At 40.4% G+C, this 27,190-nt stretch overlaps 2 protein-coding genes across 17 annotated transcripts in view; one reads left to right on the top strand and one right to left on the bottom strand.

Annotated features, from left to right (window-relative positions):
• GREB1L (GREB1 like retinoic acid receptor coactivator) overlaps positions 1 to 11,185 on the top strand; it is a 132,558-nt gene extending 121,373 nt beyond the window's left edge. For 12 of the 14 annotated variants that reach the window (XM_069004581.1, XM_069004583.1, XM_069004582.1 and 9 more), the window contains 8 exons: positions 376 to 537; positions 840 to 1,047; positions 1,732 to 1,897; positions 2,587 to 2,814; positions 4,185 to 4,326; positions 5,424 to 5,624; positions 7,342 to 7,480; positions 9,009 to 11,185. In XM_069004581.1, the coding sequence (XP_068860682.1) occupies positions 376 to 537; positions 840 to 1,047; positions 1,732 to 1,897; positions 2,587 to 2,814; positions 4,185 to 4,326; positions 5,424 to 5,624; positions 7,342 to 7,480; positions 9,009 to 9,172 (1,410 nt within the window). In that variant the 3' untranslated portion in view covers positions 9,173 to 11,185. The remainder of the gene's footprint in view (positions 1 to 375; positions 538 to 839; positions 1,048 to 1,731; positions 1,898 to 2,586; positions 2,815 to 4,184; positions 4,327 to 5,423; positions 5,625 to 7,341; positions 7,481 to 9,008) is intronic. The other 2 variants (XM_069004576.1, XM_069004580.1) reach the window with 1 other exon arrangement.
• Positions 11,186 to 12,295: 1,110 nt separating this feature from the next.
• Positions 12,296 to 27,190, bottom strand: part of ESCO1 (establishment of sister chromatid cohesion N-acetyltransferase 1) — a 33,652-nt gene continuing 18,757 nt past the window's right edge. For 2 of the 3 annotated variants that reach the window (XM_069004590.1, XM_069004591.1), the window contains exons 9-12: positions 19,281 to 19,370; positions 16,661 to 16,804; positions 15,619 to 15,806; positions 12,296 to 13,264 (exon numbers count right to left, since the gene is read on the bottom strand). In XM_069004590.1, the coding sequence (XP_068860691.1) occupies positions 13,117 to 13,264; positions 15,619 to 15,806; positions 16,661 to 16,804; positions 19,281 to 19,370 (570 nt within the window). In that variant the 3' untranslated portion in view covers positions 12,296 to 13,116. Of the gene's footprint in view, positions 13,265 to 15,618; positions 15,807 to 16,660; positions 16,805 to 19,280; positions 19,371 to 19,962; positions 20,086 to 27,190 lie in introns of those variants that run through there. The other variant, XM_069004592.1, reaches the window with a different exon arrangement.

A 27,190-nucleotide genomic window follows, 5' to 3' on the forward strand; every position in this document is an offset into this window, starting at 1 on the left:
GAGGCACACCCATGGGCTGCACTGCTCTTTGAATCTTCTGAGGAAATCTATTTGGACAGTTTTTTTCCTTTTGTGTGTGTGTGTGTGTGTGTATATTTGACTTCTCTTTGTAAATATTGATAAAAAATTCCTAGCTGAAATGGACTTCAGAAGAGTCCAGTTTGGCCAAAGACCATTACTGGTACAGAAATCTGATTATTTTAATAGCAAGGCCTAAATAATTTACCTTACTGTGAGGAAAATGGTTACTGAAAGAGAATGTTTTGTTGTTCTTCTCTGATGGCTTCCAGTACTGTGACTGTAAGAGCTCCTCCTTACATACTCCTTATGTATTACCTGCTTGGAAATCTCTTTTTGCTGTTTGTTTGTATTCAGGTGTCTGACTCCACTCTGCATGCATTCACGTTTTCATCCTCGATGCTGGGAGAAGAGGTTCAGCTGCATTTCATAATCCCCAAGTCCAAAGAGAACCATTTTGTCTTCAGCAAGCAGGGAAAACATCTTGAAAGCATGCGACTCCCACTTGTTTCTGACAAGGTGTGTGTGCTGCTTTTACCCATCTGCTGCATGCAGTCAACTTGACATACATTTGCAAATTAATGGGGGAGGTTTTTTCTGTTTTCTTTTTGTTTTAAAGTCCTTTGTGTAATTCTCGCCTGACTGCCCTCAGTAGGGGTTTTTTGAGGGCAAACATCCTTTTTTCCATTCCTAGTGTCCAGCTCATATGTGTTGCAATAATCAGTGATCTTAAAATGTGGTATAAAAAAGAAACAAATAAAAGTCCCTATTGGGAATAACCTGCTTCTTACGTCATGTTGCTAAAATGTTTTGTGTTCCAGCAGAATTTGAATGCAGTCAAGAGTCCTATCTTCACCCCATCAAGTGGGCGCCATGAACATGGACTCTTGAACCTCTACCATGCCATGGAAGGCATCAGCCACCTGCACCTCCTGGTAGTCAAGGAGTATGAAATGCCACTCTACCGAAAATACTGGCCCAACCATATCATGCTTGTCTTGCCAGGCATGTTCAACAATGCTGGAGTTGGTAAGAGACACCATCAGTGCATTGCTGTGAAGGTATAAAAATCTGTGTTGGACAATGTGAATCGTGCTGTTGCAGGAAACATTGCAGTAGCTCCTCACATTCCTGCTGTGAAAATAGCAGCAATGTCTGTGCATAAATGTGGAAGACTGCTGTCAGGGGCATGGAATATAGGTTTGCATGGATCACTGCCTTCTCAGTTTAAAATCTGATGTTTTATAGGCCATATTCACTCATTTTACTCAGCCCTGCTGTGTGAATGTTCATTCTAGATGTTTTACACATATTCAAATTGCAACACTTTAGTTAGCAGAAGGTAAATATTAACTGCAGATGGACACTGGGGGCTTGAGCTTTGGACTTTGTTTTCATGGATGCTGAGTTTATTCTGCAAGAAGTTTTAAGTAGCTTCAGTTTTACAATCTCAGCCCCTTCTTGGTTCCAATTACTTCATTAATGCCCACAAAATTGTGTTCTGCAGTGTCTTAAAGCATCCAGTCTTCTTGGAATCTGCCTTTTAGATTTAATCACACTGAAAAAGGGACATACATGTTTCTTTTTAAACTAAGGTGTTATGAGCACTAAGTTCATAAAGGGTAATGACTGCAGATGTTCATGTAACCTTTCTCTGGGAAGAGAGATAAAGTCTAATGAAGATGTCTGCATGTCTTTATGGTATTTCCTCAGGTGCTGCCAGGTTTCTTATTAAGGAACTTTCCTACCACAACCTGGAACTGGAACGAAACCGCTTGGAGGAGCTGGGAGTGAAGCGCCAGTGCGTGTGGCCCTTCATCGTGGTCATGGATGACTCCTGCGTCCTGTGGAACATGCACAGCCTCCACGAGCAGTCCAGGTTGGTCCCCACCCACGCTGGGTCCTTGCACTGATCCAGCCCTGACAGCAGCACATCTGTGACCCAGGCTCATCTGTAACATCTGGCAGGGTACTCAGAGCAGCAGGAAGGCCGTATGTTTGTCTTGTTGACCACCAACATTCAGCCACCTGCTGCTGGACACTTCCACCTGACTGTCCCTTTACATGTGTGTCAGTACTGCCAACAGACCTCTGCTTGTGCTTGTTCTTCGCATAAAGCCACTCCTGCTTCTAGTGACTGAGTGATTTTTCAGTGTTACTTTGTTTTGATTCAATTTATGTTTCTTAGTACAAACAGTGTATTTGGGGAACTTAGAAGGCATCAAGCTCTTGACCTTCTCAGTGCTTACAATATCCAGTACAGAGAAAATAGCATTCCAAAAATTATCTGTAAGGTGATTTCTTTTCCCTTCCTAAATTTCTGTGTAAGAACTTATTCTGCTGAAAGGCTCCTTTTCTTAATGGCTGCATTTTCTTGATGGCTACATTCCCTGTTGCTTAAAAAGTCTGCACTTATGTATATATTTTTACAGCATCTGGAGTAAACATTCTCAGTTGTCAATGGAATTTCTTGGTTCTTTTTATATACACGTATGTATATATATGTAGTGTATGTTATATAAAAATAATAAAATGTATTTGTATGTTGTGTATGATCATGTTTTGCAGCCAGTCCCTGGAGCCTGGGGGTTTCAGCAAGAATGTGTCTTTGAAAAGCGTCCTCCAACACATTGAAGCCACCCCCAAAATTGTTCATTATGCAATACTGGGTATTCAGAAATGGAACAGCAAGCTGAATACCAGGAAAGCAAAGGCTCCGTTCTCCAGGTGCCACGTGCGTGACTTTATACTGCTCAACATAGACCTGACCCAGAATGTGCAATATGATCTGAACAGGTAGGCAGTACATATATATCTGTGGAAAAATAGCATCTTGACTTGATAAGAACCTTGTCACAATGTTTCTGAATGCTGTTGAGATAAATAGAAAGATCCTGCCTAAGGTAATGAGTGCACAATCACAAAAATAAAACACAGTGTAATGTACGTTTCATCTGAATAAGGCATCAAAATAAACCTGCCATAAGCCAAGAAAACCTGGGGTAGACAGACAAAGGGCAAGGGAGGGCTTCAGAGGACTGAAAAAATGAGGAAAGAAGAAACTTTGAGCAAAAAAAAATAATTGGGAGACCAAAAGTAGAAGAAAGGAGGCAAAATGGCATCAGTCACAGGAAGACTGTGGAGCTTCCAGAATGCCTAGGAGAAGGGATTCCTTGTATTTCCTTCAGAGACAGTTACCATCCCTGTTGCCACTTGAGTTTGCAAGAACAGAGGAAAAAATTACTTTCCACAATTTCCTTCCTTTTTTCCCCCCCTCCTCACCTAACTTCATCCTAAAGCATTCGCAATAAAGCACCCACATTTATTGTGGGTTTTTATTGCTAGTTCTCATCACAGATTGAAGAAATACCCAATTCTTCCTCTTCCCAGCCAAGTGAGTGTAATAATAAACCCTGTGTCTGCTGGCCACAGATGGCCCTCAGGCTTCTCGCCTTGGGCTCCTGCTGTTTTCAGGGATCCTGTGTGTTTCAGTGAGGAATTGTAGCCTGTCAGTGCAAGCTGGTGTGACTTTCAGAGCTCTTGATTTCACATTCTCTGTCAGGTTGAATCATGAGGTGGGAGTCAGCCCATAGAAATGAGCAACTACATCATGAATAGTGCAGGACTAAGGTTACTTCACAGCAGCTTTTTCTCTCAGCTAGATATTTGTTAAAGCCACATTTTTCCCCTGACTCCAGTTTATGAAGAAATATGTCAAATGGAACTGGCTTGTTCAGAAGTGGAGGTTGGTCATTGGAGAGTTTCTGTCAGGTCCAAAAGAAATACTTAAAAAAACCAAACAAAAATCCATAAAATAATAATAATAATTTTTAAAAAAGTAAAGCGTGGGGAGGAAATTATTGATGCCAGTACATGATGAGGATGAGAGGGCAAGCCAGATTTGGTGTGGGGAAGAAGCATACAGGCACACTGAAAAGTGAAGACTAGTTTGGTTTTAGGATGACCAGCAGCTGCTTTCCTAGACCCAGGAGCACATCAAAGGAATGAGTCTTCAGAACTCTGCAGAGAATTTGTACTGGCACCATATGAGATGATATCCAAAAATCTCTGCTGAGCCCATACCAGTGTATTTCAGCAGTGGGTGTGTGAATGCTTGTGCACAGCAGGCACAGAGCTGGTGCAGTGATCTTGTGTTTAATGTCCAGGTATTTCTGTGAAGATGTGGATTTTAATCTGCGGACCAACAGCAGCGGCCTCCTCATCTGCCGCTTCAACAACTTCAGTGTCATGAAGAAACATATTCAGGTTGGAGGACAAAAGGACTTTGTTGTTAAGCCAAAAATCATGGTATGTCTGGAGCATGCTCTGTTGTAGTGAAGGGGTAAAATCAGGACCTGTTTTCCCTAGAAATAGTGAATTCTCTAGTCTTTCAGATTTCTTTTGTGTTTATTTGACATCTTACATTCATGGCTTAATCCATTAATAAGATGGTAGAGCTGCCACATCAAAAATAGAAAAAGAGAAACATTTTGCTGTTTATAAATTACTAACAAAAATCCTCATAATCTGTTAGAAGATGGACTGGGATTGGGAAGAGTTTGGTCCTCCTCTGATGGAGGAAGAATTTTCAGACTCTGATCAAAACCAGGCAAGTTGTACCAGATTCAGTTTTAAAAATGTTAGCACAGCCACAAGTTTCTGGTGTTTGCTGGTTTGTGATGACTTTCAGTCCTTGCACTTCCTGACAAGAAGAGGCCTCAGGAAAGGCTCTGAAAACTGCAACATTCTGAAATCCACCCAGGAAATCCAAGTATTTATAAAAATATAACAAATATTTTATACAGAGTATGTTATACCTATGCCAGCTTTAAATGGAGGTGTATTTCAAAGGATTGTCTTTAATCTAAGAACTTTACAGTTTGTGTTCCTGGTGGTTTTGAACACATCCCACACCATCCCTTTTTTAAAAAAAACACCTCCCATACTTCAGAATTTAACTGACTAAACCCTGGGTTTGGAGATAATTTTCTGATTTTCCTTTTCTTGTGGTTGCAGTGGAATCTGTAGTGATGGACTGGCCTATGAGAAAACTCCATAGAAAACACTGTTTATGGATGACTCCACACAAGGAGTATGTAATTTCATGTAATGCCCAGGAGTAAGGCAGGATGAAGGCCACTGTGACAGTTTGAACTCCCTGTTTTATGTCCCCTCTTTAGGCAAGCAGATACCCATGGAAGTACTTAGCAAGCAGAGAACAAGCAATTCATTTATTTCTGTGCTGTGGTGCTATGTGACAATTGAATGGGAGTTTTGATTCTTTTGATCCTCTTCTCTCTCTTCCTGCTCTGTCATAGCAATCCCTTCCCCAGTTAGAGGAACTCCTGCAGAGCAAATACACAGAGTAGGTTGGTTAAAAGGGGTTCCTCTTGCTTTCACTGCAGGTTTCGGACAGTGTGGCACCAATAATGCCTCTTCAGTACGTCTGTGCCCCTGACAGCGAGCACACGTTGTTGGCAGCCCCATCTCAGTTCCTCCTGGAGAAATTCCTTCAACACGCCACCTACAAACTCTTCCCCAAGGCCATTCATAACTTCAAGAACCCGGTACTGGCCATCGACTGCTACCTGAACATCGGGCTCGAGGTACAAAAGATTTGCAGGGATGATGGGGATAAGGAAGTGCAAATCTTGACTTCAGTATCTTTCTTGTGTTGGAAACCTCTTCAGCATCAAGTGTAACGTTTGAAGACTTTGGTCTCAAACGGATTCTGCTGCTGGAAGCAAAGGACCAATTCACTGGAGGAGCTGGTGGTGAAGCCTCCAGCTGGCTGGTGTGGGTAGAGGCCAGAGGTCTGTGATGGATTAATGTGACTGCTGGACTGTGCCAGGTCCTACATTTGGGTCACAACAACTCCAGGCAGTGCTACAGGCTGGGGGAAGAGTGGCTGGAAAGCTGCACAAAGGAAGAGGACCTGGGGGTGCTGGTTGACAGCAGCTGAACATGATCCAGCTGTGCCCAGGTGGCCAAGAAGGCCAACGGCATCCTGGCTTGGATAAGAAATAGTGAGGCCAGCAGGATCAGGGAGGGGATCATTCCCTTGTACTTGGCACTGGTGAAGCCGTGCCTCAAATCTGGTATTCAGGTTTGGGTCCCTCAGTTCAGGAAGGACATTGAGGTGCTGGAGCATGTCCAGAGAAGGGCAGTGGAGCTGGTGAATGGTCTGGAGCATAAATCTGATGAGGAGCAACTGAGGGTCCTGGGGTTGTTTAGCCTGGAGAAAAGGAGGCTCAGGGGAGGCCTTATTGCTCTCTACAACTCCCTGAAAGGAGGGTGTAGCCAGCTGGGGGTCGGCCTCTTCTGCCAGGTAACAAATGATGGGACAAGGGGAAACAGCTGCAAGTTGTGCCAGGGGAAGTTTAGTTTAGATAGTGGGAAATATTTCTCCATGGAAAGGTTTGTCAAGCACTGGAACCGGCTATCCAGGAAAGTGGTGGAGGTATTTAAAAGATGTGTAGATGAGACACTTGGCAACATGGTTTAATGGTGAACTTGACAGTGCTGGGTTAACGGTTGGACTCAGTGATCTTGGATCTCATGGATCCATAACAGTGGAATCTCAATGAGTGTAACCTAAACAATTCTATGATTTGCAAAGGAATCGGGCCTGTCTGTCTGAAATATTTCATACAAAGCAAGAACCTGAAAGGAGTGCCATTCTTGAAAGAACTTGGTGTTCATCTTTTGACACTTCTCTTTTTATGAACCCAGGTTTCAGGGAAATTAGCTTTTTGCAAATATGTTTTAGATGTCTGTAGGTGGGGAGATCAGAATTTTTGAGCCCAGTGGTCAGTTTGAACTGGGTCTGGAGCAGGGTCAATGTCTAACAAGGGTGTTGTTCAGACAAATTTTATGGAGGTCAGAGGTAAGATAGAGGAGACACCCTTTGACATGTAACAGCCATCACAGCACTCAGACACGAGAGTGCTTGGAACCATGAGCATCAGAAGTTCCTGTACTCATGGAATTGCTTACTTTGACAAATGTGTCCTCCTCAGAATAACCTATACAAACTCTACAGTCATTATAAGCAGGCAATTCCTAGAGAAAGAGAAAATCAGACTGAATTACAGAGAGCCCTGAAATAACGTGATGCGGACTTGGTGACCAGATCTGAATCTAGAGGTTTGTTCCATGTGTTACTTCCTTGGGGAAGATTGCTCAGTACTGCAGTCTTGTTGAATCACTTTTTACAAGCACCAGCTGACTCGCCTGTTATCACTATATATTCCATTCCATGTAAGTCATCCTTAGCCATTGCTAAGACAGAAGTGCCTCCTGTCTTTCCCCCTTGTGTTTCAGGTGGCCATATGCTACATTAGCTCTCGCCCACACTCAGTCAATGTCAACTGTGAAGGGGTTTTCTTCAGTGGACTTCTGCTCTATCTCTGCGACTCCTTTGTCGGTGCAGACCTCCTCAAGCGGTTCAGGTTTCTCAAAGGTAATCTCACTGCTCTGCTGGGCATCCTGGGTGCTTCCCGACAACTAATAATAGCATGGAGGAAAAGGGAAAGGCAGAAGAATAACCCACTTCACTAAACAGCTCCATCATTTTCACAGTTTGTTTTGGCACTGTTTTCAAAAGAAATAGATGGAGTGGTTTTTGAGGGGTGTATCAAACTTCTGTTCCTGTTGATAGATAACTGAACCTTAGGTAAGCGTTGATAAATTACATTCATTATTGTAAAGTGGTATCAACAAGGACTGTGGAAATCGGGCAGTGAATTGTGCAGTCAGCCACTTGAGAGTTTTGAGCATAGGTGTTACTGATGAGGACAGGAAATTCTGGCAATCAGTCTATAATGGCAATAAATTTTCAGTTCTGTAAATGAGGACAGCCCTAAGCTAGAGGATGATTGGGTCTACCGCCACCAGAACTTGATAAATCTCATCAAAATCTTTCTTTTTGTCTTAATGCTGACAATTAGCAAATTGCCAGACGTATTCAGTAATGCTGAAGTGTGTTGCCAAGTTCCAGTGCAGTTGTGGTGGCACAGCTGAGCCGTTTCCCTCTTGTGCTGACTGAGAATGGTGCATGTGCAGGGGGGCCATGGGGGTGACCCTTAGCCAGTCCCAAGAACCACATTTTGAAGTTTGCTCCTGTGCCCTCTTGGGCCCTGCAGGGCAGGGACAGAGAGGAGGGCACAAAGTCACGCTGGGGTTGGTGCTGCCCACCACCAGGTCCCCAGAGCTGATGCAGCCAGAGAGGACACTTTGTTGTTTCTTGGGCAAGGGGTGGCTTCTTCCCAAAAACAGGCAGCGGACATCTGGTAGGAAGGGCCTTTCCCTGCTTCAGTCAAGCAGAGGAGGGATCTGAACTAAAACTTTCTGTGTGTTGGGTGCAGGGGCTTGGGAACAGAAAAGAGAAAGTCCTGAAGGTGTCCAGTTCTCCTGCTCATTAAATGGCCATCTGTAACACCAGGTGCAACGAAGTTTTAAAGTTTGTTAAGCCACAGAAGAAATTAGAGACTCTTAGAATGCTTTAACAAGGGCAGTGCTCATACTTAAGGAAGTCAGTGGATTTTCTTAAGTCAGTTGTGGGACTGGTTTGGCTTAGAATTTCATCACTGACCTTCTGCAAACCCAAATGTCCCATGAAACAAACAAGTAGGCTTTATTATTTGGGCATAAATATCTGTAGTAATTTAAAGATCCAATTAATGTTCTCTCTGCTGCAGTTGATGATATTAACACTGCCTGTCAGGCAGTGACATCCTGTGATCCAGAGCAGACCCCATGCCACGCTTGCTTCTCTGTGTCTGTGCCTTCCTGCAAATGGACAGATTAATTTCTGTCCTGGGGCTCACAGGACTGATCTGAGCCTGGACTGGACAGCTGGTGGTAGACCCTTCTAATACTACTTTTTTCCTCTCTAGCAGCAGAGATTTCTTTGAAATACCTTAGGAAAATCAGTGAAGGAAATGAGTTGTTATTGTACCCCAAGAACCTAACGTGCTTTTCAATTGAAGGTGCCACCCTGTGTGTCATATGTCAAGACAGAAGCTCGCTACGGCAGACAATAGTCCGGCTGGAGTTGGAGGATGAGTGGCAGTTCCGACTTCGGGATGAGTTTCAAACTGCAAACAGTAGTGATGATGAACCACTCTATTTCCTCACGGGACGCCACATATAAGCTTCGCTGAGACACCACTAACAAAAAAACAAAATAACTTTTTTCTTAAAAAAAAAAAGTACAATCACTGTGGAGCAAAGTGCAACCAATATTTATCTAGACTGCTCTAAAGGATTCCCCACAATTCTGAAGTAGCTTTATTCCTTGGGATAAAATTACCACGTCGGTTATGATTTTCAGGATCCTGGATTCATTATTTTCATATCAGTCACAACCACCAACATTAATCACACAGCCAACCAAGGATATTGTTTGGTCAAAGAAGAATCCTTTTTATATTCAGCTGAGTTAGGGGAAGAAGCTGCTCTCCTCTTGCAGCTGCAAGCTTGAATGTGTTACATGAAACGCACCCCAGCATGTGGAATTTATCGAAGATAGGGGGAGGAGAGCCGACCGCATCTCTTCAGCTCTGTGCTGTGGTACAGGAATACTCAGGGGTTTGAAACTACAATATAAAGTAGATATTTGTATTACAAGGAATAGTCTTGTTCTCTGTGCAGTGTTAGTTTAAAATTTGTAATTGTGTACGTATTGAAACTGTCTTTGGCAAAATTTCCACAGGTGTTCAAAGTTTACTACTTAAACCTGAACAAATGGGCAAACGCATGGCAGGCACTGTGCACCCTTAGCAATGGTATTTTGCCCCAGTAGGCACCCCCTCCTCAGCTCCATGGGCCGAAGCAAAAGGCTTCTCAGAGCTGCTCTCTCTTCAGTTAGAGGCCAGACTAACTTCCCAGCAAATCACCTTCAGTTTCCTACTCTCCTCAGCTTTGGAAACTTGTGGTCCATCCTCCTTTGTGTATGGAAATGCATCCTCCTGTCCGTCCAGTGCCTTTGTGGTGGACTGTCTGCACCTCACTCTCCATTTCCTTTACACTCAACTCCAGCTGGCTACAGAGCTGAGATCAGGTCTGAGTTGTACCCGTACATGAACCAACAAACCAAGAAATGTGCAGGAGAGTAACAGTGCCTGAGCTGGATCTGAGAGAAACAAAGTATTCCACAGAAGCTCCAGGGGGGAGTAGTGGAGAAACCCCAGGGAGCTGGGACTGCTCAGGAGGGACTCTCCAGAAGCAAAGATCGTGACCTCATCACCTGACCCCATCATCTGTGTAACTCCTGGCTCTGCAACAGTCACACACTGTTCTATTTCCAGCCGCAATAATGATCCTTGTCAAGGTGTTCCGGAATGAACTCGGTGCAGTAGCATTTGGCTGTCACGGTTAAATGTACCAGTGCTCTGTTCCCCTCACAGCAGGTGTTAACCTCGCTGCGGTTTACACACACACACACCCCCCCCCAACAATCATCTTTCTGCACATTGTGACCCCCTTTATCAATAAGAAAAATGCAGAGTTCTTAAATGCTATTCAGGAATATTAATTTACTCCCCAAAAACTAATGAAATCAACACATCTTTATATCTGACCTGCAGTCATTGCAGAAGGACCTGCCAAAGCTGCATTTTTTTTAACGCATAGTGTTAATTAAGCAACTTTTTTTATCTTGTGAAGAGATGTTTACAGATGAATAAACATAATATATTTGACAGAGACCAAAGGAAAAGGGTTTGCATATGTCTGTGGTGATGTAGCACTATTTCTTGATGCTGTAAATTTAACAAATTTCACATGAACAACCCATTTCTGTAAATTTATTTTTTATTTTCCTTCAGATACAACCTGCCTTACCTATATGAACACTGGGAAGAAGTAGGGATATGAAAGATGATTCTTGAAGCATTTGCTACACACTTGAATGTATTCCAGTAGCTCTGGTTTTGCCAGAGGGCTTAAGGCCAGCCCTGAGTCTTAGCATGGCATAGAGAAGTATCAGGTATTACATGTTCAAAAATGGTTTCCTGTTTGTTGTGTATTTGATGTTTGCACTAAGTTCTTAAAATTCCAGGTGCTGAGACTACTAGGAGGAGTTAGCCCGCTGGTGGAGCAGAGCGAAATTGTCCTGAAGGCTGAGAGTGCATTTAGAAAATCAGTGTATTTGCCTGCCTTTACCAGCTCATAGTAAACCCATTTCCTTAGTGCTCTCCCAGATGGAAGCAGGGAGTTTTGGTAACGCTCTGGCCAGAGTGCACTACACCAGCCCCAACAGCGCAGGCCTGTTCCGTGGAACACTTCAGGAACACTTTAACTGGCTGCCTGTGAATTCCTGGCAAGGAGATCCGTGTTTGACAGCTCCATGACTGCTATTCCATTTTGGTTTTAAGCCTTACCATTTAGGCCATTCTTATGAATGTATGAAAATTGGCCAGCGTTATATTTTACCTGTAGATGTTCTTGTCTATTCACAGGTTAAAACTGAATGTAAACTAAGATATAAAGAATCATATGCAGATGCTTTTTGCTTAACTTATGTAATTGCTTTTTGTGACTTTTGGAAGAGGGTTAAAAACGTTGCTTTCCTAGTGTAAAGTTTTCTTAACCAAAAACTTGGTGAATTTAGCTTCACTAGTCAGTCTACCTCATGTTATTGTTTATGAACTGAAACTGTCTGAAGTTGTGGCTATGGTATGTTTATAATGTGCTTTCATTAAATTTGAATATATTAAGTTACCATTTCAGACTGCCTCTCTCTTAAACTGGTCCTGCTCTTGCTTTCTGAGCCCACCACAGAAGATCGCTTCTAGAGTTCCTGTGCACCTGCACCACTTTTCTGACAAAGCCCTTTACAGTCTGCTCACCCTCCCCTGGAAAATCACACATGGCAGCCTGGAAACAAACAGCGTCTGGAGCCCAGAATTCACTGCTGTTCTGCTACTCCAGCTTTTGAGTACTCTGGAGCATTGTGGTGTGAGTTCTTTGCTTTAGCTCTAGACCAAGGCTAAGGACATCACACCATAAACAAGTGCATCCTGACTTCACATAGGTTCCCAAATCAAAACAAACTCTAAGTTTAACTGTAACTAAATCTTTCCCATCTTCCATTAGGGTTTTAAACTTTTACTTGAGACTGAAGGGTATCCCCTCTCACCTTACCATGAACCTTGTATGAGGATGGTCTTGAGTCAGAGCTCCTGGGGCACTGATCCTCAGGGTATTAGGTTTCTCCCACCAAGAAAAGTATGAAATAGACTAAAGATTCATTCACACTTAGTATTATACAGAGTAACTTTAAAAAAGCTATCAAGTATTTTATTTTTAATCTATCTACATTATGTACAGATCAAGAAAGGCCACAGCAGTTTTTCAACATACAAACCCTTTAAAAGAGGAGAGATTTATGAAGGAGTGACAAGTATCAAAGTGAAGTCCACTAACAAAGGTATATACTCAGTACAATACTTGAAGAATGATGAGTACACCAGGCCTTGGGCTTTTTGTTCCACCTTTTACTCCACAACTAATCTGAGGGAGAAAGGGACAGGGCACACAAGGTTCCAGGGAGCAGGCGCCCTGACACGGAGCAGGGTACAGGGGCACCCCAGAAGGCACCGTACAGCCTCTGAGGGTTGTTGCCCACAATGTCTGCACTGTAACACCTCCTGCCTCGATGCCACTGGCCAGAGCCTGGAACTCTTGTCAGACAAGTGCTGGCAGTGGAGCTGGGCCAGGAGCCCAGCATTCCAGTACTGGGAAGCACCGGTATATCACCTCAGTAAGAACTTCAGCATGTACTCGTCAGCCAGACTAGAGTCTTTGCATTAGTTTACAGTCCACTATGAACAATTTGCTGCTGCATGTAAACATGACTAACTAGATAAAATACAATCAAACTTTTGTAAAAGTTAATAAAATATCTTTCTTTTAGAAAAACCAAGTTAGCCTATTACTGCATTGTTTACAATTTTAATAAAATAGTACAACCGTTTGGTTGTTACCAGTCCTGAGTTCACTGTAATAAAAATGGCCCTGGCTTCTGCTGAAGGTCTGCACCCACTCCATAGTCTGGCAGAAGTGTCCAATAAAAATGGAATTCCTGCAGAGCAGTTAAGTCTGGTGCTGTCCATTGAGGAAGTTGTATACCAGGAACTGGCCAGTGCCACAGTACTGTGTTGCAAAGAGTTTTCCATCAGGAGTGGGGTCAGAGAAAGCTATTTCTTCCTTGCTTAAGTATGAGCCATATATGAAGTTGCTCCTGTTTAAAAGAGGGGAAAAGGAAAAAGAAAGAAGAAAAAAAGACAATTACCCTCAGGGAATAACAAAAAACATTTGTGCTATTGGGCCACAAACCATTAATTAAGTGGCACAGACATTCAAAATGAAGTTCTGTTAGAAGGAGATGGCTCTAAATAGCATGAATCTAAACAGCAAGGAGGGTCACTTGCTCTGGGAGGGGCTTTATAAGGGCAGTCTGCTGTTTTACGAGGAATGTTTGTACAGAACAATTGCACCAAGACCTCAAATTCATGGTTTAAAATAAAACGTTTGAATTTATTCCAAATATTTTTTTAATAGAAAAAAGACCATGAGGGCTGTGACTACAATCACTAGGAATGAAAACAAGCTACAGAACAAGTTGGGGTGCTTATGAAGGGGCCTCAAAGGACCAACCTCAAGGCATAATTCTCAAATATACATTTAGTAATAAACTATACAAAAAGAAAGAATCAATTTGCTTAATTTGTTCATGAAGACTACCTCCTGTATGTTTTAGCCTTATTTGAAGGAAGAGTGGGAATCAAGGAACACCATTCTACGTCTCTGCCTCGCTATGTGAGTAAATTTAGAAAACTGAATTCAGGCTTTAAGACCTTGACTGGGGTAAGAAGGAGGTAATGTTTATCCTTAAAAACAGAAGACACTCCCTTTGAACTTCAATCTTTTAGTTTCTGTAAAATAATCATAAATGTACTTGAAGAGCAAGCATGAGCTTCACTCATGTGGACATCTCCATAAAATACTAAGGAAAAGGTAACAGGAACAAAATCCTTTTTCATCACTACTAGCTTTATTCTCTTTCACGTGTTCAGGAAGATGATTTTGCAAGGTTCTTAAGACTATCTGACTGGGTTTCTGTGACTCCAAGGTACTGTGAAAGCCTGAATGAAACAGGGCAGACATGCCTTCAACATTGTGAACTCAGGATTTAGCTGGTTACCAAAATCATCCCATTCCAAGTTACCTTTTACTATGTTTAGGTTGAAGTTTCACTGGCAGCTGGGCAGATCTGACTGCTTACTGCCATCCCAAAGCAAGTCTCACTCCTTTCCTTTGCCTCCTGCAACTTCCTGGGCTCCCTCATCTACATCAGCTCTAGAGCTCATCAGACCTTTCTACAAACCAATGGAGCACCAGAGTAACACAAAACTTTTTAGTGAACACAGCATGAGCTACTGGAAGGCCAAACAGGCACCAGTGCACAACAAAAGAGGAGGTGCAGTGCACAGTTAAAAGGAAAACTGAGGCCTTACTAGTTGCAACAAATGATCAAAATTCATTCTAAAGATCTTTTAGGGCTGCAGCTGAGGAAGGAACTTGAACATTGTTTTGGGGGAGAAATCTCTCCTTTAGAAGTAAGTTTCTAGGAAGCTACAGAACACACTATTAATCTGCCAAAACGATAAGCAAACCATCAAGTTAATATGCTTATCTGAATACAGCTTTACTGTCAATACGTCAGCCAAAACATGATCTGATCATGATTTGCTCCACCAGCCAGGCAAGATGCATTGTGCAGGGCAGAACAGCTTTGCTAAGCTCTCCAAATACCCAAGAGGGTGAGGACTGGCAGAAGCAGCAGTGCCTGTTCTAGAAACTCCAACAGGATGGGGGTGAGTACAAACCTGACAGCTCAGCAGGCCTAAGATTTGAGCTGTTCTTGCCATTACTCAGAACTGCCATTTAAACTTCTTGGAAAGAAACCTAAGGCTTGGAGATTCAACATTTTTAACATTTATCTAGACAACAGCACAGATGTTTGAATTCTTTTTATGGATGTAGCATGAACTTAGCATTCAGCTGGAATACACTCACTGCTAGCTACTAAAGCTCCATGGAAATTGAAAATATCCATAAGGCTCAGTGAACCTGAGTATATATAAAAAAACCAGACCAAACCAACAGCTGGAAGCCACCAGACTATACCCAATAGTTTGGTGCACTGGGTCTCAGTTCCCTCCCTCTTTCTACCTCTAAGGAAGGGACAATCAGCCAACGGTTTGGTCCCAAGTCCATGAGTCATCTCACATTTTGACCAAAGACAGTCCTGTGTCCTTTACTCAATTACTGTGGAGGAATGTCCCCCTGGCAGTCTGTCAGAGTGACTCACTAAAATTGCATTCTGAGATTTCTGTAGAAGACAAACTATTGTAGAGTACTGACGTTAGTTATTGAACTCCACCTAATACCAGAACTGTCAACCGTGCTCAAATCCATATCCCCAGTATCACCAGCAGCCTGGAAATACAAGCCTGAGACACACAAAGCCATCAGTGTCTTGGACTGAATTCCATCTAAACCACATGTAGCGGAGGAACATTTCTGTCTTACCTAAGACACTCTATCATCCGAGAAGCGATCTTCTTCCGGCGCATCATGCTGAACACCCAGATCCGACTGATCCCACAGATAGCAGGTTCTGGAGAAGTTGAACAGCACCATGCTTTCTGTCTCTCAAATATGACTTTCTCATTTTCTGAACTGACTTCTGGAACCTTCTCTTCTATAACTCTGTAGCCCTGCAGATGATGTAAAAAACATGTGTTGCTTTATAAAAGCATCACTAATGACTGAAGAAAATAATTAATGTTTAATTTATTTCAGTTAAACACACTTGGCTGCTAAAATGCCTTACCAAAAAGACTTTATATTTGTGTCTCATTTAAGTTCTCGTAACAGTTTCAAAAATGAAGCAAGTGATAGAAGAATAAACAAACAAAAAACCCTCTAAAGTTTATCTCACTTAAAGTAACAGCAACAAATAATCCAATCCTTATTACCATCTGTATTAAGTGCTTGCATAGATTTCTCTGACTTTGGCTAGGATTGTTTTGCTTGTTGTCTGATACTCCCAAGGGACAGTAGAAAACACGACAGTTTGGAATGGAACAGACAGGTAATGTGACATCACTGATTAGTACTGCAACAGGCAGCATGACTTCTTGTCCCACAATCCAGTGCAGTTCTGTCCTCTGATTCTATTTCCTGTGGAGCTGTTTCACCCTGTGGTGATTCAACTCAATCATACAGAGCATCCACTCTTTCATCCATGTTGGCTCTCTGCTGGGTAGGAAGTCGAACCTGCTTGTTAACAAGCAAGAGCACAGCCAGAGCTGCATAACAGCACAGGAAGAAAAAATCCAGCCCTCAGCTGTAGCAAGTTTTTAGATGATCAGATCTGTCTGAGCCAAGTACAACACCATCCATGTGTCTCACCTCAGCATCAACCACACAAAACTGAGTAACTACATTTCAGAATGGTCCAACCACCCAGTCTCTTCCTCTGTGGAAAAGGCCTACAAAGAATACTAATTTGCTGTGAAAAAAGGTTAAGTACTAACACAGATGATCTTTTTCCAATTCAATCACTTACCCACTGGATATGTTCTGCAATTAAGCAGCCAATAACTTTTTTGTCATTAGAAATAAAAAGAAGAGTTTTAGTTCTAGAGTAGCACATGAGAGGAGCTTGTTGAAATCCCAAGTCATTGTCTACCATTTCTCTGATTTCTTCAACCTGTCAAAATAAGTTTAAATGCTTTATAAGCAATACGTGTAAATGCACATTTTTATAAATTTACATTAAAATCACAGATTTGCAAAAATGTATTAGGGTATCTAGAACACTGAAAGCTACTCCTGAAGTTAAAGATTAACCTAAGCAACCTGCAACACATCATCCACATAAATGTTCCTTAAATAATGCTCATCTGGAAATAGGAAGAGTAAAGACCCCTTAGTCAGCTTCCATTAAGTCCAAACTTCATTAGTCAAAGGCTAATAGAGAGAATGCAGGTAATCAAAGTGTGAGCTCTGACATTTTAGAAGTAAATCAGACCTACAAGGAAAGTTAAAAGAGTTGAAGATTTTTTGTTATTTTTAAAGTCTTGAAAGAACTAATCCATTAAGGGTTTTGAGCAGATGACAGCAGGCACAGTGCCAAGGCAGGTAGAAAGTGTATGCATTTGTTCTAAAGGAGTAACTGTTGTCTCTTTCCTTCAGCTTTCTATTCTTCCACTGGGTTTGCAAAGAGTAACTGAAACTAAAAATTAAGTATTAGCAAGTCTAGAAGAAACAGATAAACGCCAGTATGAACATAAACGAAAGCTTATGCATGAGCTGGTATTTTACTGAGGGATTCCTGAACCTGCAACTGGACATTGGAACAGCCTCAATCAGGCCTCATCGCCTGTAAGATAAATAAGGTGCCTTCACCTATGAGGTTCATTAAATGGCATAAGATTCTTGAATGCATGTTGTAGTCACAGTAGTAATGCAAAAATAGAATTACTGACGCTATGAATATCACAGGATTACAGAATGGGTCAGGTTGGAAGGTACCACATCTGGTCCAACCTCCCTGCTCAAGCTGGGCCATCCCCGAGCACTTGGCACAGGATTGCATCCAGACAGTGCTTGAATATCTCCAGTGAGGGAGACTCCACACCCTCTCTGGACAATCTGTTCCAATGTGCAGGCACCCTCACAGTAAAGAAAACAGTGTTAAAAAATGCTTTAAAAATAATTTTTTAACAGGTACGTTATGAGTTACTATTTTCTCACTTAACCTTCAGGTACTAATCATTTAATGACACATCCAATTATCTGATTTGAAACACTAAGTAAAATTATTCTTGAAATCAGTCATCCATGGTTATGACAGCTGTAGATTCTATCAACTTCAGCTACACAGAACTACAGAGACCTTTATCCTGAATGACTTAAGTTTGCTACAGTCTTCCTTCTTTTTCTTCAGCCGCTACATTAAAAAATGAATGTGCAACACATGTACTAAAATTAAGGTAACCCACCAGAAAAATAAAACTAAACAAATAAACTTATCTACATTACATGTGAAAATTTGTAGTTTCTTTTCAATTCAGTAACTTTGACTAAAGAAACCTGCTACAGCCACACCACCAGCAAGAGCTGTCTTGGGCTTCAATTCAGCCTCCAGAGGTGCTTTCCAACCTAAACCATTCTGTGACCCTGTGACAGTGGTACTGTAAAGAATCCCTATTAGTGACAGTAAATCCCCAGCTAAACAGAGTCAGTGCCAGGCTACAATGAAATGACACTTTAAGATGTATGAACACAGATTAGCCAGCAGGACACTGAAGTACCCAACTGCTCTAAGTCCCCATTAGTGTGCTGGGCCCAGTTTTAGAGCTTCAAGAAAGACATGAGTCATGGCACAAATGGAGACAATCTAGAAGAGAGCACGACAATGAATGGAGCTCTAAAAAACATTATTTAGGACTATAAACTAAAAACCAGCACATCCGGTCAATCTCCTTAAGGTAAAAAAAAATCAGTTTGTTCAGGCACAAAAAATCTGCTGCAAGGAGGAAAAGAAGGACATTTTCTATAGCTATGGCAGTACGATTAGTACTAATGAGTTTGAATTGCAATATGGAGAGTCTGTTAGACATTTAGGGAAAATTTCCTCATGTTATGGATAACAAAGCACTGTAATACAGTCTGAAGAGATCAGACAAATCTCCAGTGGTAGAATTTTTTGAAAGTTGTCAGATGCATCGTAACCTGCTTTGGACATGGCAATGGACTAGATGCTTTGAGGCCACTTCCCACCTAATTCTGTTTTTATCAGAAAGTCACCTAGAGAATGGTGCCATATTTGTGTTGAGTAACAGTAAATTTCAGTTAAATATAATGGGAAGTTTATATTACATAAAATATTTGTCAGACATTTTGCAAGTATATTTATAAAAAACACCAAACTTAAAAAAAGTCTGTTGGCTGATGCTCTTCCCAACCCTGCCCAGGCCCAGCCTCTCTATGAAGAGAGCAGCAGTGCTTAAGCATGAGGTATCTGACCTGTCTGTCAAAAAGGGAACAGAACCACTGTAGTTTTGAGTCCAATTTCAACTGTTCACATGTAAATTACACAAACTTTACTACGAACATTCTCATTACTTACATGAAAACATCAAACAAAGGAAGACATACAAGTCCAGTCCTTCTCACCTTACCTTTTTAAGTGCATACTTTGGGTCATCAGGAAGAACCATTATTATCTTTCCATCGGGATATTCAGCCAAGATTCTCTCCTTTTTCCAACCCTAAATAAAACAAACACTTATCTAAACCATATACAAGATGTACTTTTACAAGCAGAAGTGGCAAATTATTGTTCTAGACACTGAATTTATGCAGATTTCACACAATTTAGCAGTTGCTTTGCTAGAGAAGGAAACTTCAGCTAGCTTTTTAAGATAAGCACAACGGATAAAATATGATGTTACTTATACAATAATTTATACAGTAACCTAACTATACCCAAAAACAATGTGAAAGTGTCTTACAATTTCCCAGCTAGATTTTTTTCCCCCAGAACTGCAGTGCAACTCAATTTAAGAACAGAAGTAGCAAATTCAGCTCACATAACTGATTTTCAAACCTACGTAAATACTTTATTTTTCCAAGTCCAGTGAATGAGAAAGCCCTAAGTTTTATTAGAAGAATTCTTTTTAACATAGTTACCTCCACAAATACACACTCAGTTTTAAAAGTCTGGCATGCGAAAGACCTCCAGGAGGTTCTAAGTGAACTGATTGGCATGCAGTTGCCCAAAATGTAAGGAATAGTTTATTCTGTTACTGATCATAACTGTTAAAGCCACAAGAAGGATACTAGAAAAAAATTTATAACTACCTTCTAAGAATCTAATAGGGAAGGAGACTACGTTGTGTGTATCTGAAGTATAAACATACTCAAAAAAATAGAGGTAATTAACTCTTCTTCAGATCCACACTCGTGGTGAATAATGAGCAGTACCTGCATGGAAAAAAACAAAACAAAAAAGCCACTTAAATCTAGCAAGATGGGACTGGTAGATATTAGAACTCAAGTTGCTTTGATGGGACCTAAAAATACTGAATGCAGAAGTAACTTCAGCCACTAAAAAGGCTGATCTAAAAGTCTTACTTCAAAGCAACTTTAAATAAAAAAGTCTTTGAAGAAACAATACTGATGGAGTGATTCTCATTGAAATCTGTACCTTCCCATAAAATAACGTTTGACTAAAGACCAAGCAATGGAATTTGGCACTGGATGAATGCCATATATACTACCACAAAAAATGTTAAACTTCAGTGTTATAATACCTGCTCTGCTCCTCATTTTATTCATACTGATTTTACTCTCTTACCCCAAGGAGGACATGAAGAGAATAATTTTAGAAATTTATCTACTCGCTGCTAACCCTGAAACTATTTAAGTGTTAGTTTAGCACCCAGCATGGCAATGGTTGCAACACAGACACCATTTTAATCCTGTCTGCTTTTCTTCTCAGTAGTAATGCACAAATGAAGAACCTGCTAGAATTTATATATATTATGGTCTGAACACAAAGGGCAGTAAACAGCAGTGTCATAATATTCAGGGGAGCAGAGAAGTGCCATCTGTGGGATTGTGACATGCTTTTTGAGACTGTCTGCAAAGGCATCAAAAAATCAGGCAAGGATTACTACTCTCCAGCCTCAAACCTTACCTCTCAAATATTTGTCTTCTTCTGCCTTTTGGATACCTGTTTGCTCTGCAAGAGCTCTTTATAGCCTATTTTAAACCATCACTCAGGATATAAATGCAGTATGTTTGATAATCTTGCCATTACAGCATCCAGACTACTGAAGCCTAGGTCAGAAAATTCAACACTCATTTTTAGGTTAAGATACCCTGTTAATGTTATAGCCAGGTATTTCCACAAAATGAAATCCAATATTGAACGGAACACTTCTCAACATCACAGTATTTATGCTTTTAAGCAACAGTATATTAGCACAAGTCTAAAAATAATTATGTAAAAATGCAATAATTGATTCTCAAATGCGTAGGACTGATTCTTTTCATTACTGTCCACCTGTTCATCTTCTGAAGTGATTTGTATAACATAGAGACTGATGATATTCACAGGCGGGGTAGTTTCTCAATTGAGTATTTTGGAATTTATTCAGAAATGCATCTTTTAGATGCAACGTTCCAAAAAGTTTCTGCTAACCCTATGCTCATCCAGACTTTTAGTGAAGCCATTTTAAAGCCATATTGAGCCTTTAAAGTCATATGCAGCTCTAATAATTTTAAAAAGAAAAACTATGATTTCATGTATTTATTTGCACCTTTAGTATCCTTATTGTTGAGTTTTGCTTCCTTTACACCAGGCAAATGGAAGCAATGCACAATACTGGTCACAGCTCTGTCATATTGTAACATTAAAGGGAAGTGCTACAGCTGCAGCTGGGACTAATCCTGTAAGATATTTACAGTACACAAAATATGCTTTAGTGACAGTATTTTTCATGTGGTCTGAAAATGATTTCCCTAAACACACCTATTAACACATTTTAACCAACCCCCCACTACTTTAACACTACTAAAATACTAGAGTCTGCAAGGTATTTCAATCACTGACAACTAAAGTGGGCCTCTTTCAGCAGGCAGATGACAAGAACACCTCAGTACAGTAAGAAACAAAAGTCTTATGTCTGCAATATATAGTACTCTACTGCAATGTCAGACAAACTGCTTTTCCTTTCCTTTTAATTGACATTACTGCAGGACATTAAGACTTACTTACTCTTAAATCAGATGCCCAAGCATTGACATACGTGGCCTGTGATGACCAAAGAAGTTAAAAGGAAAGCTACTCTTCCCACAGGGATACATGCTCCCCAAGGCCTGGAGTAAAAGCACATGATTTCAGCACTCCTCCCTGATACTGCAAGTCTGTGCCCAACAACAGATTACCTCCAGCCAGCAGCAGCAAGGCACACAGAGACCCTTCACCACAGCCAGGCAGACTGGTGCTGGAAGGGGTATGGTAAGAGGTGTTGCAACACCCTCCTCCCCCCCATGTTGGGACTATTTATCCTACAAGTATTTGTAATTGCTTCAGAAAATAAGGCAACTCTGCAAGGCACAGTTAGCTCCTTTTTAATCTACCTCTAACTTCCTCCCAATTCAAACAAGAATAAAGGTTGCTTCTGCTTGTTTTTTAAGGTGCAATTGCAGTAGAATTACAAAAGACACCATTACAAAAAGGGCAATACAGACAAGCAATTGCTACCACCTCATGAAATAGTACAGACAGTAGCTACCACTACAGAGTGCAGTGCATTGCTTTCACTGCATATGATGTATGTATATAAGAATGAGGTAGTAAAGATGGCTCCAACATTAACAGCACAGTAACTAACTGTTCAGTGCTCTGTTTTTCATTAATTATCTTCTGCTTAATAGTTTAAAATAATCTCTGATGTAGATTTGTCTTAAAAAGCTTAAGTCAGCAGAAGTGACAGCCTGCTTCCCATGAATTTCCTAACTTTTTAGAAATTCTTACAACATATGAGTAGGAAATGGGATAGCAATGCTGGTGCCTTTCTGTATATGTCAGTTCTGGCTTTTCTGTACTCACTATTTCTCAAGTGATTACAAATACATAAAAAAAAAATCAGTGCTGTTTCTTTCTTAAAAAGTTCTTTTTCCTCAAAAATACTGAGGTATTGAGGAAAACATGGTTAATACTGTATAATTCTTGGTCTTCACTAAAAAAAATTCATTAATTTTTTCCCTAGTAATGAAGTCTAGTGTGAAATCCTGTAAACTACTGTCCTTGACAATCTGCATCAGAGAAATGGGTCTACTGCATTCTTCTTCCTGACAAGTACAGATATTCTGCCTCTCTTTCCTATGAATGGAATATAGAGAATGCCTTTTTGACTGCAGAATGCTTAAAGATCCTTGGATGTAACTACCAAATATCATCCCCTATTACAACTTCTCACAGAAGACAGCTAATGGTTAAGAACTTCATTTGTAATATTATTTTTATGTCATAGAGACGCATTACTTTTGGAATTAATGCTAACCAAGACAAGCGTGAAATCCTTCCAAGATGACATGAAGTTCAGCACCATCCTCAATCCCAATATCCTATTAATTTTAGATGTCAAGAAGTCAAATATTGCTTTTTTTTAAAATGTGAAAATTCTAAGTAGTTCAGAGATGAACTTGGGTGCCGTTACAGCAGAACAGCTGTAAACTCATCAGATTACACAGCCCTAATAACAGTTTCCTCCATTTTCTTAAGATCAAGATGTTCTTAATCAAGAAGATGAGCCTGAAATACAAACACATTAACTGCAATCACACAGGCAGCTGAATACACAGGCATTTACTAACTTAAGTTTTTGCCTTCGCAACTTCAAAGCACCATTAAAAATGCCTTGCTCTTACACAAAGATTTTGCAGAAATACTAAGTTGATCTTGCGTAGTATCATAGAGAGGATGCAGAATTGATACTGTGTGGTATCACAGCTAGAGGATTTTATAAAACTGGATCATTTATCCATCCCACAGAGTTGCCCATCCTGCTGGAGCTACCACCTGATGTGTACATCACCACTCAGTGCACATACATGCTAGAATGGCATCATCTGTCTGGAGACTTTCAGGTGTCTGAAACCAGAAGAACAGTGAGACAAATTGCTACATTTGTCTGCAGTTGGAGGCATCTCTCATTCCTGCTCCAGAGCTATCCCTTGGCCATTTTACCTTCTTGCACACTTCTGCACACTTCTATTAATAGCAAATGTCACCCTTAAGAAAACCTGTATCAATCCTTGCCAATCTTCTGTTCCTAAATCTAGAAAATGTCATTACACTTGCCAAACTTCCTCTCTGCACAAAAGGACTACAATTTCCTTATCATCTCTATCAGATATCCATGACAAAGCAAGTATCCAATACCATCTCCCTGTTAGCCTGTCCTTCTTTTGGGGGCATCATGATATTTCTAGAGACCTAAACAGAATTTTTTACTACAAGAAGTAAGATAGGCCTTTAAAAAAAGCCAACAATCAAAATTTTATTTTGTTGAGGATAAAAAATAATTTATTATTTACATGCAAACTACCTTCTGGCTACTCAAAACTTTTAAAAAAGCCCACAGAGCAGCTGCATGCAGGTGGGCAAGACACTAACAATAATGTCCATTTTCACAGCTCACAGCAAGAAGCTCTAGCATGATAATGTATACAGACCTATTTTTTTTGAGTCTGTGAAATGAATCGTTCATAGAACGACTAAGCCCATAACAAGAGATGTTTAAAAGGGAGAAAAAACTAAAAAAAGTTTTTCTCAAGTCAGACTGGGACCTCATCATTCAGCATGAAGAATGTGAATGACAAATGCTTATAAGGTATCTTAGAATGGCCTCTAAATCACAAGTAATGCCAAACATATCAACTACATATAAACAAGTGTCAGGAGAGCTAATCAAGTAACACATCAAGGTCACCGAGACCACATCTTCCTGGACCAGAAAGCCTAACCAAGGAGTTACTGGGACACTCTCTAGTACACATTTTTTAATCCCCTGATGCTACTGTCCAGCTAACATTGTCAGGGCAAGGAAGGAAGGCAGCTGAAATTTCAACACAGTACCGACATACAAATATCCAGAAACCTATGAGCCATCCTCTCAACAATCCCCACAAAAAACCTCCTAGCAAAACCAGGATAATTAGCAATCATTCTGGTATTTCTGGATGACTAAGAATTAACAAGTAGTCACTTGGTGTACTAATTCACTGACAAGAAGGCTTATCTTAAATTGAAATTATTTTCTAAGAGGAGGTGAGAATGTTTCTGTCACAATACTATCAACCAAGAACCACTGACTCCAGATCAAATGACTAGTGGTATAAACTTATCTATTTAGCATGGCAAAAGTTATTCACCCATGCAGAAAACAGTGTTAAGACTGTTTGAGGGAAAAATATTGTTATGAGGGGAAAAAAAATCAGAGGGGAATTTGAAGACCCGTTAAGAGTTCTTCTTTTGCCTCTTACTCTGCAGTTTCCATTCCAGAATAACCATCTAAATCATGGTGATGCCTTGAGAGGCCACCTAAAAACAGAGACTGGACAAAAATAAGGAAATAAAGGTAGGTATTTATTTGAAAGGCCTTCAAAGGTACCCCCTGGGAGCCAGAAGCTACTGCCAAGATGGACCCCAAGATGGATGAGAGCTCACGAGTTCTTCACACTTTTGTAAGTTTGGTTTATTTCTATATCAGGGTTAATTCTCCAATTAAAGCTTCAGTTAATGATGTAGTTTCCCCAAGTTCACCCCCCTCTTAAGATGTTGGTTTACATATTTTGGGCCTAGGACGGTCTGAGTGTCCTTGGAGAGCAGGCCTGGAGAGACTTTGTTATGTCTACATAGCAGAGAGAGCAGAAATAACAGGCTACAAGAAACTTCAGAGTTACACACTAGGCAGTACAGGATTTGAAAAATACAAAAGTTAAAACCTAAGGCATTAATGGCTCCATGGTTCTAGAGTTGTCTACAGTGTCATAACACACAACTAAAGCATCAGAAGATTACAGAGAGAAAACTGTTTACTCACTGAACTGACAATACAAGTAATTTGCTTGAGTACATATTGTTGGAAGTTTTAAGAAGATGGCTAGCAACTTCTAGAGAAAATAACCGGGAAAGTTTTTCTCCAGTTAAAAGCATGCCTAACTCTGTATGAAGTTATTTATGACTGGTTTAAGGCAGTCTGCTCATTCACTTTTATGTTAATCATGTTGTTACCCTAGACATACACACAAGTGTGAAATTCCAGCTCTTTCAACTTCCAAAACTTTCAGAACAGCTTCTTACCTACAATGAACATAGCAGCTTTAAGTAGCTATTGAACTCATGTGCCAGCTTCTGTCCAAAAGAACTAAACACCATCTTCTGTAAATTATGTTTACATCTTTGGTAACATTCAAGATCTGAAAGTACTTGGGTGGGGAGAGGGAGGAAAAACAGGAATAAAATGGGGAAATGTATTTTATGCTGCCATTATAATGCACTGAGTTCCATCACACTTTCTGCCCAGTCCCACCCTACGATGCAGCCAATGTGTATCAGAAGAGATCTTTCCAGACATCTGGATTATTTGGCGAAAACTAACCAAGGACAGAATAAATATCAGAACTATTCACCAGAGAGTTTCAAGCACTTTAGTTATGAAGTTACATCTTTATATTTGCAAACAGTGTGATAAAGCTGTGCTTGAGATTTAAGAGTAGCCCAACAGCCATTTGGTACCTACATGAAATAAATAGGTGGCCTCAGTTCAGTTATCCTGGAGGTCTTATCTACTCGAGTGTAGAGTACTGAAGGTAACATGTATGATAAAGAAAATAAACTTTGTGGATTCTATTCTGGATTTCAGACATGTCAACAGGCATTTCCTATGTCTTGTAATATCAGCTAGTGTGAAGTAGCTGATTTTACAATGTACTTGAAATTATACAGCATTTTTCAAATCTGAGATTTATTATGAGAGATATAATCAGAGAAAGCATATCTAATGAAGCTTTGAAATAATACTTTGTATTTTGGAGATCACAATCTCATTATAAATTCAGTATAGCTTCAATACACTATGAAGTTGTATCAGTTGAGTTCTTAGGGAGTCTCTCCTCAAATTACACATAATTAATGGAAAAGTAATTTAAAAGTCATCTAAGATCACACACTTACAGAAAGAGGACAGTCAGCCCTTCATCTGACTATTAAGTTAATCGCTGCAAACACCAGTGGTACAGAAATCTGTATTTAGTACTTTCAGAAGAGTGACATTCCTTTGTTTTCCTATTGCTATCCTCACACCTCCCAAAGATCAGGTAATTGTAGCACAAATAGTAATATGGCAGTGAAACGCCACTATCGTACTAACTAATTTTATATAACATATAACCTGTCTACCACGGCTTTTAAAAACATTTATTTCCCAAAGTGGATGATTTGTGGCCTACTCTGATAATAATTTATTAAAACACAAGTTAATGTAATATGAATTGTAACTAGTACAGAGAAAAC

This window comes from Aphelocoma coerulescens, chromosome 2 (genome assembly GCF_041296385.1).
Source record: "Aphelocoma coerulescens isolate FSJ_1873_10779 chromosome 2, UR_Acoe_1.0, whole genome shotgun sequence".
Lineage (NCBI taxonomy): Eukaryota > Metazoa > Chordata > Aves > Passeriformes > Corvidae > Aphelocoma > Aphelocoma coerulescens.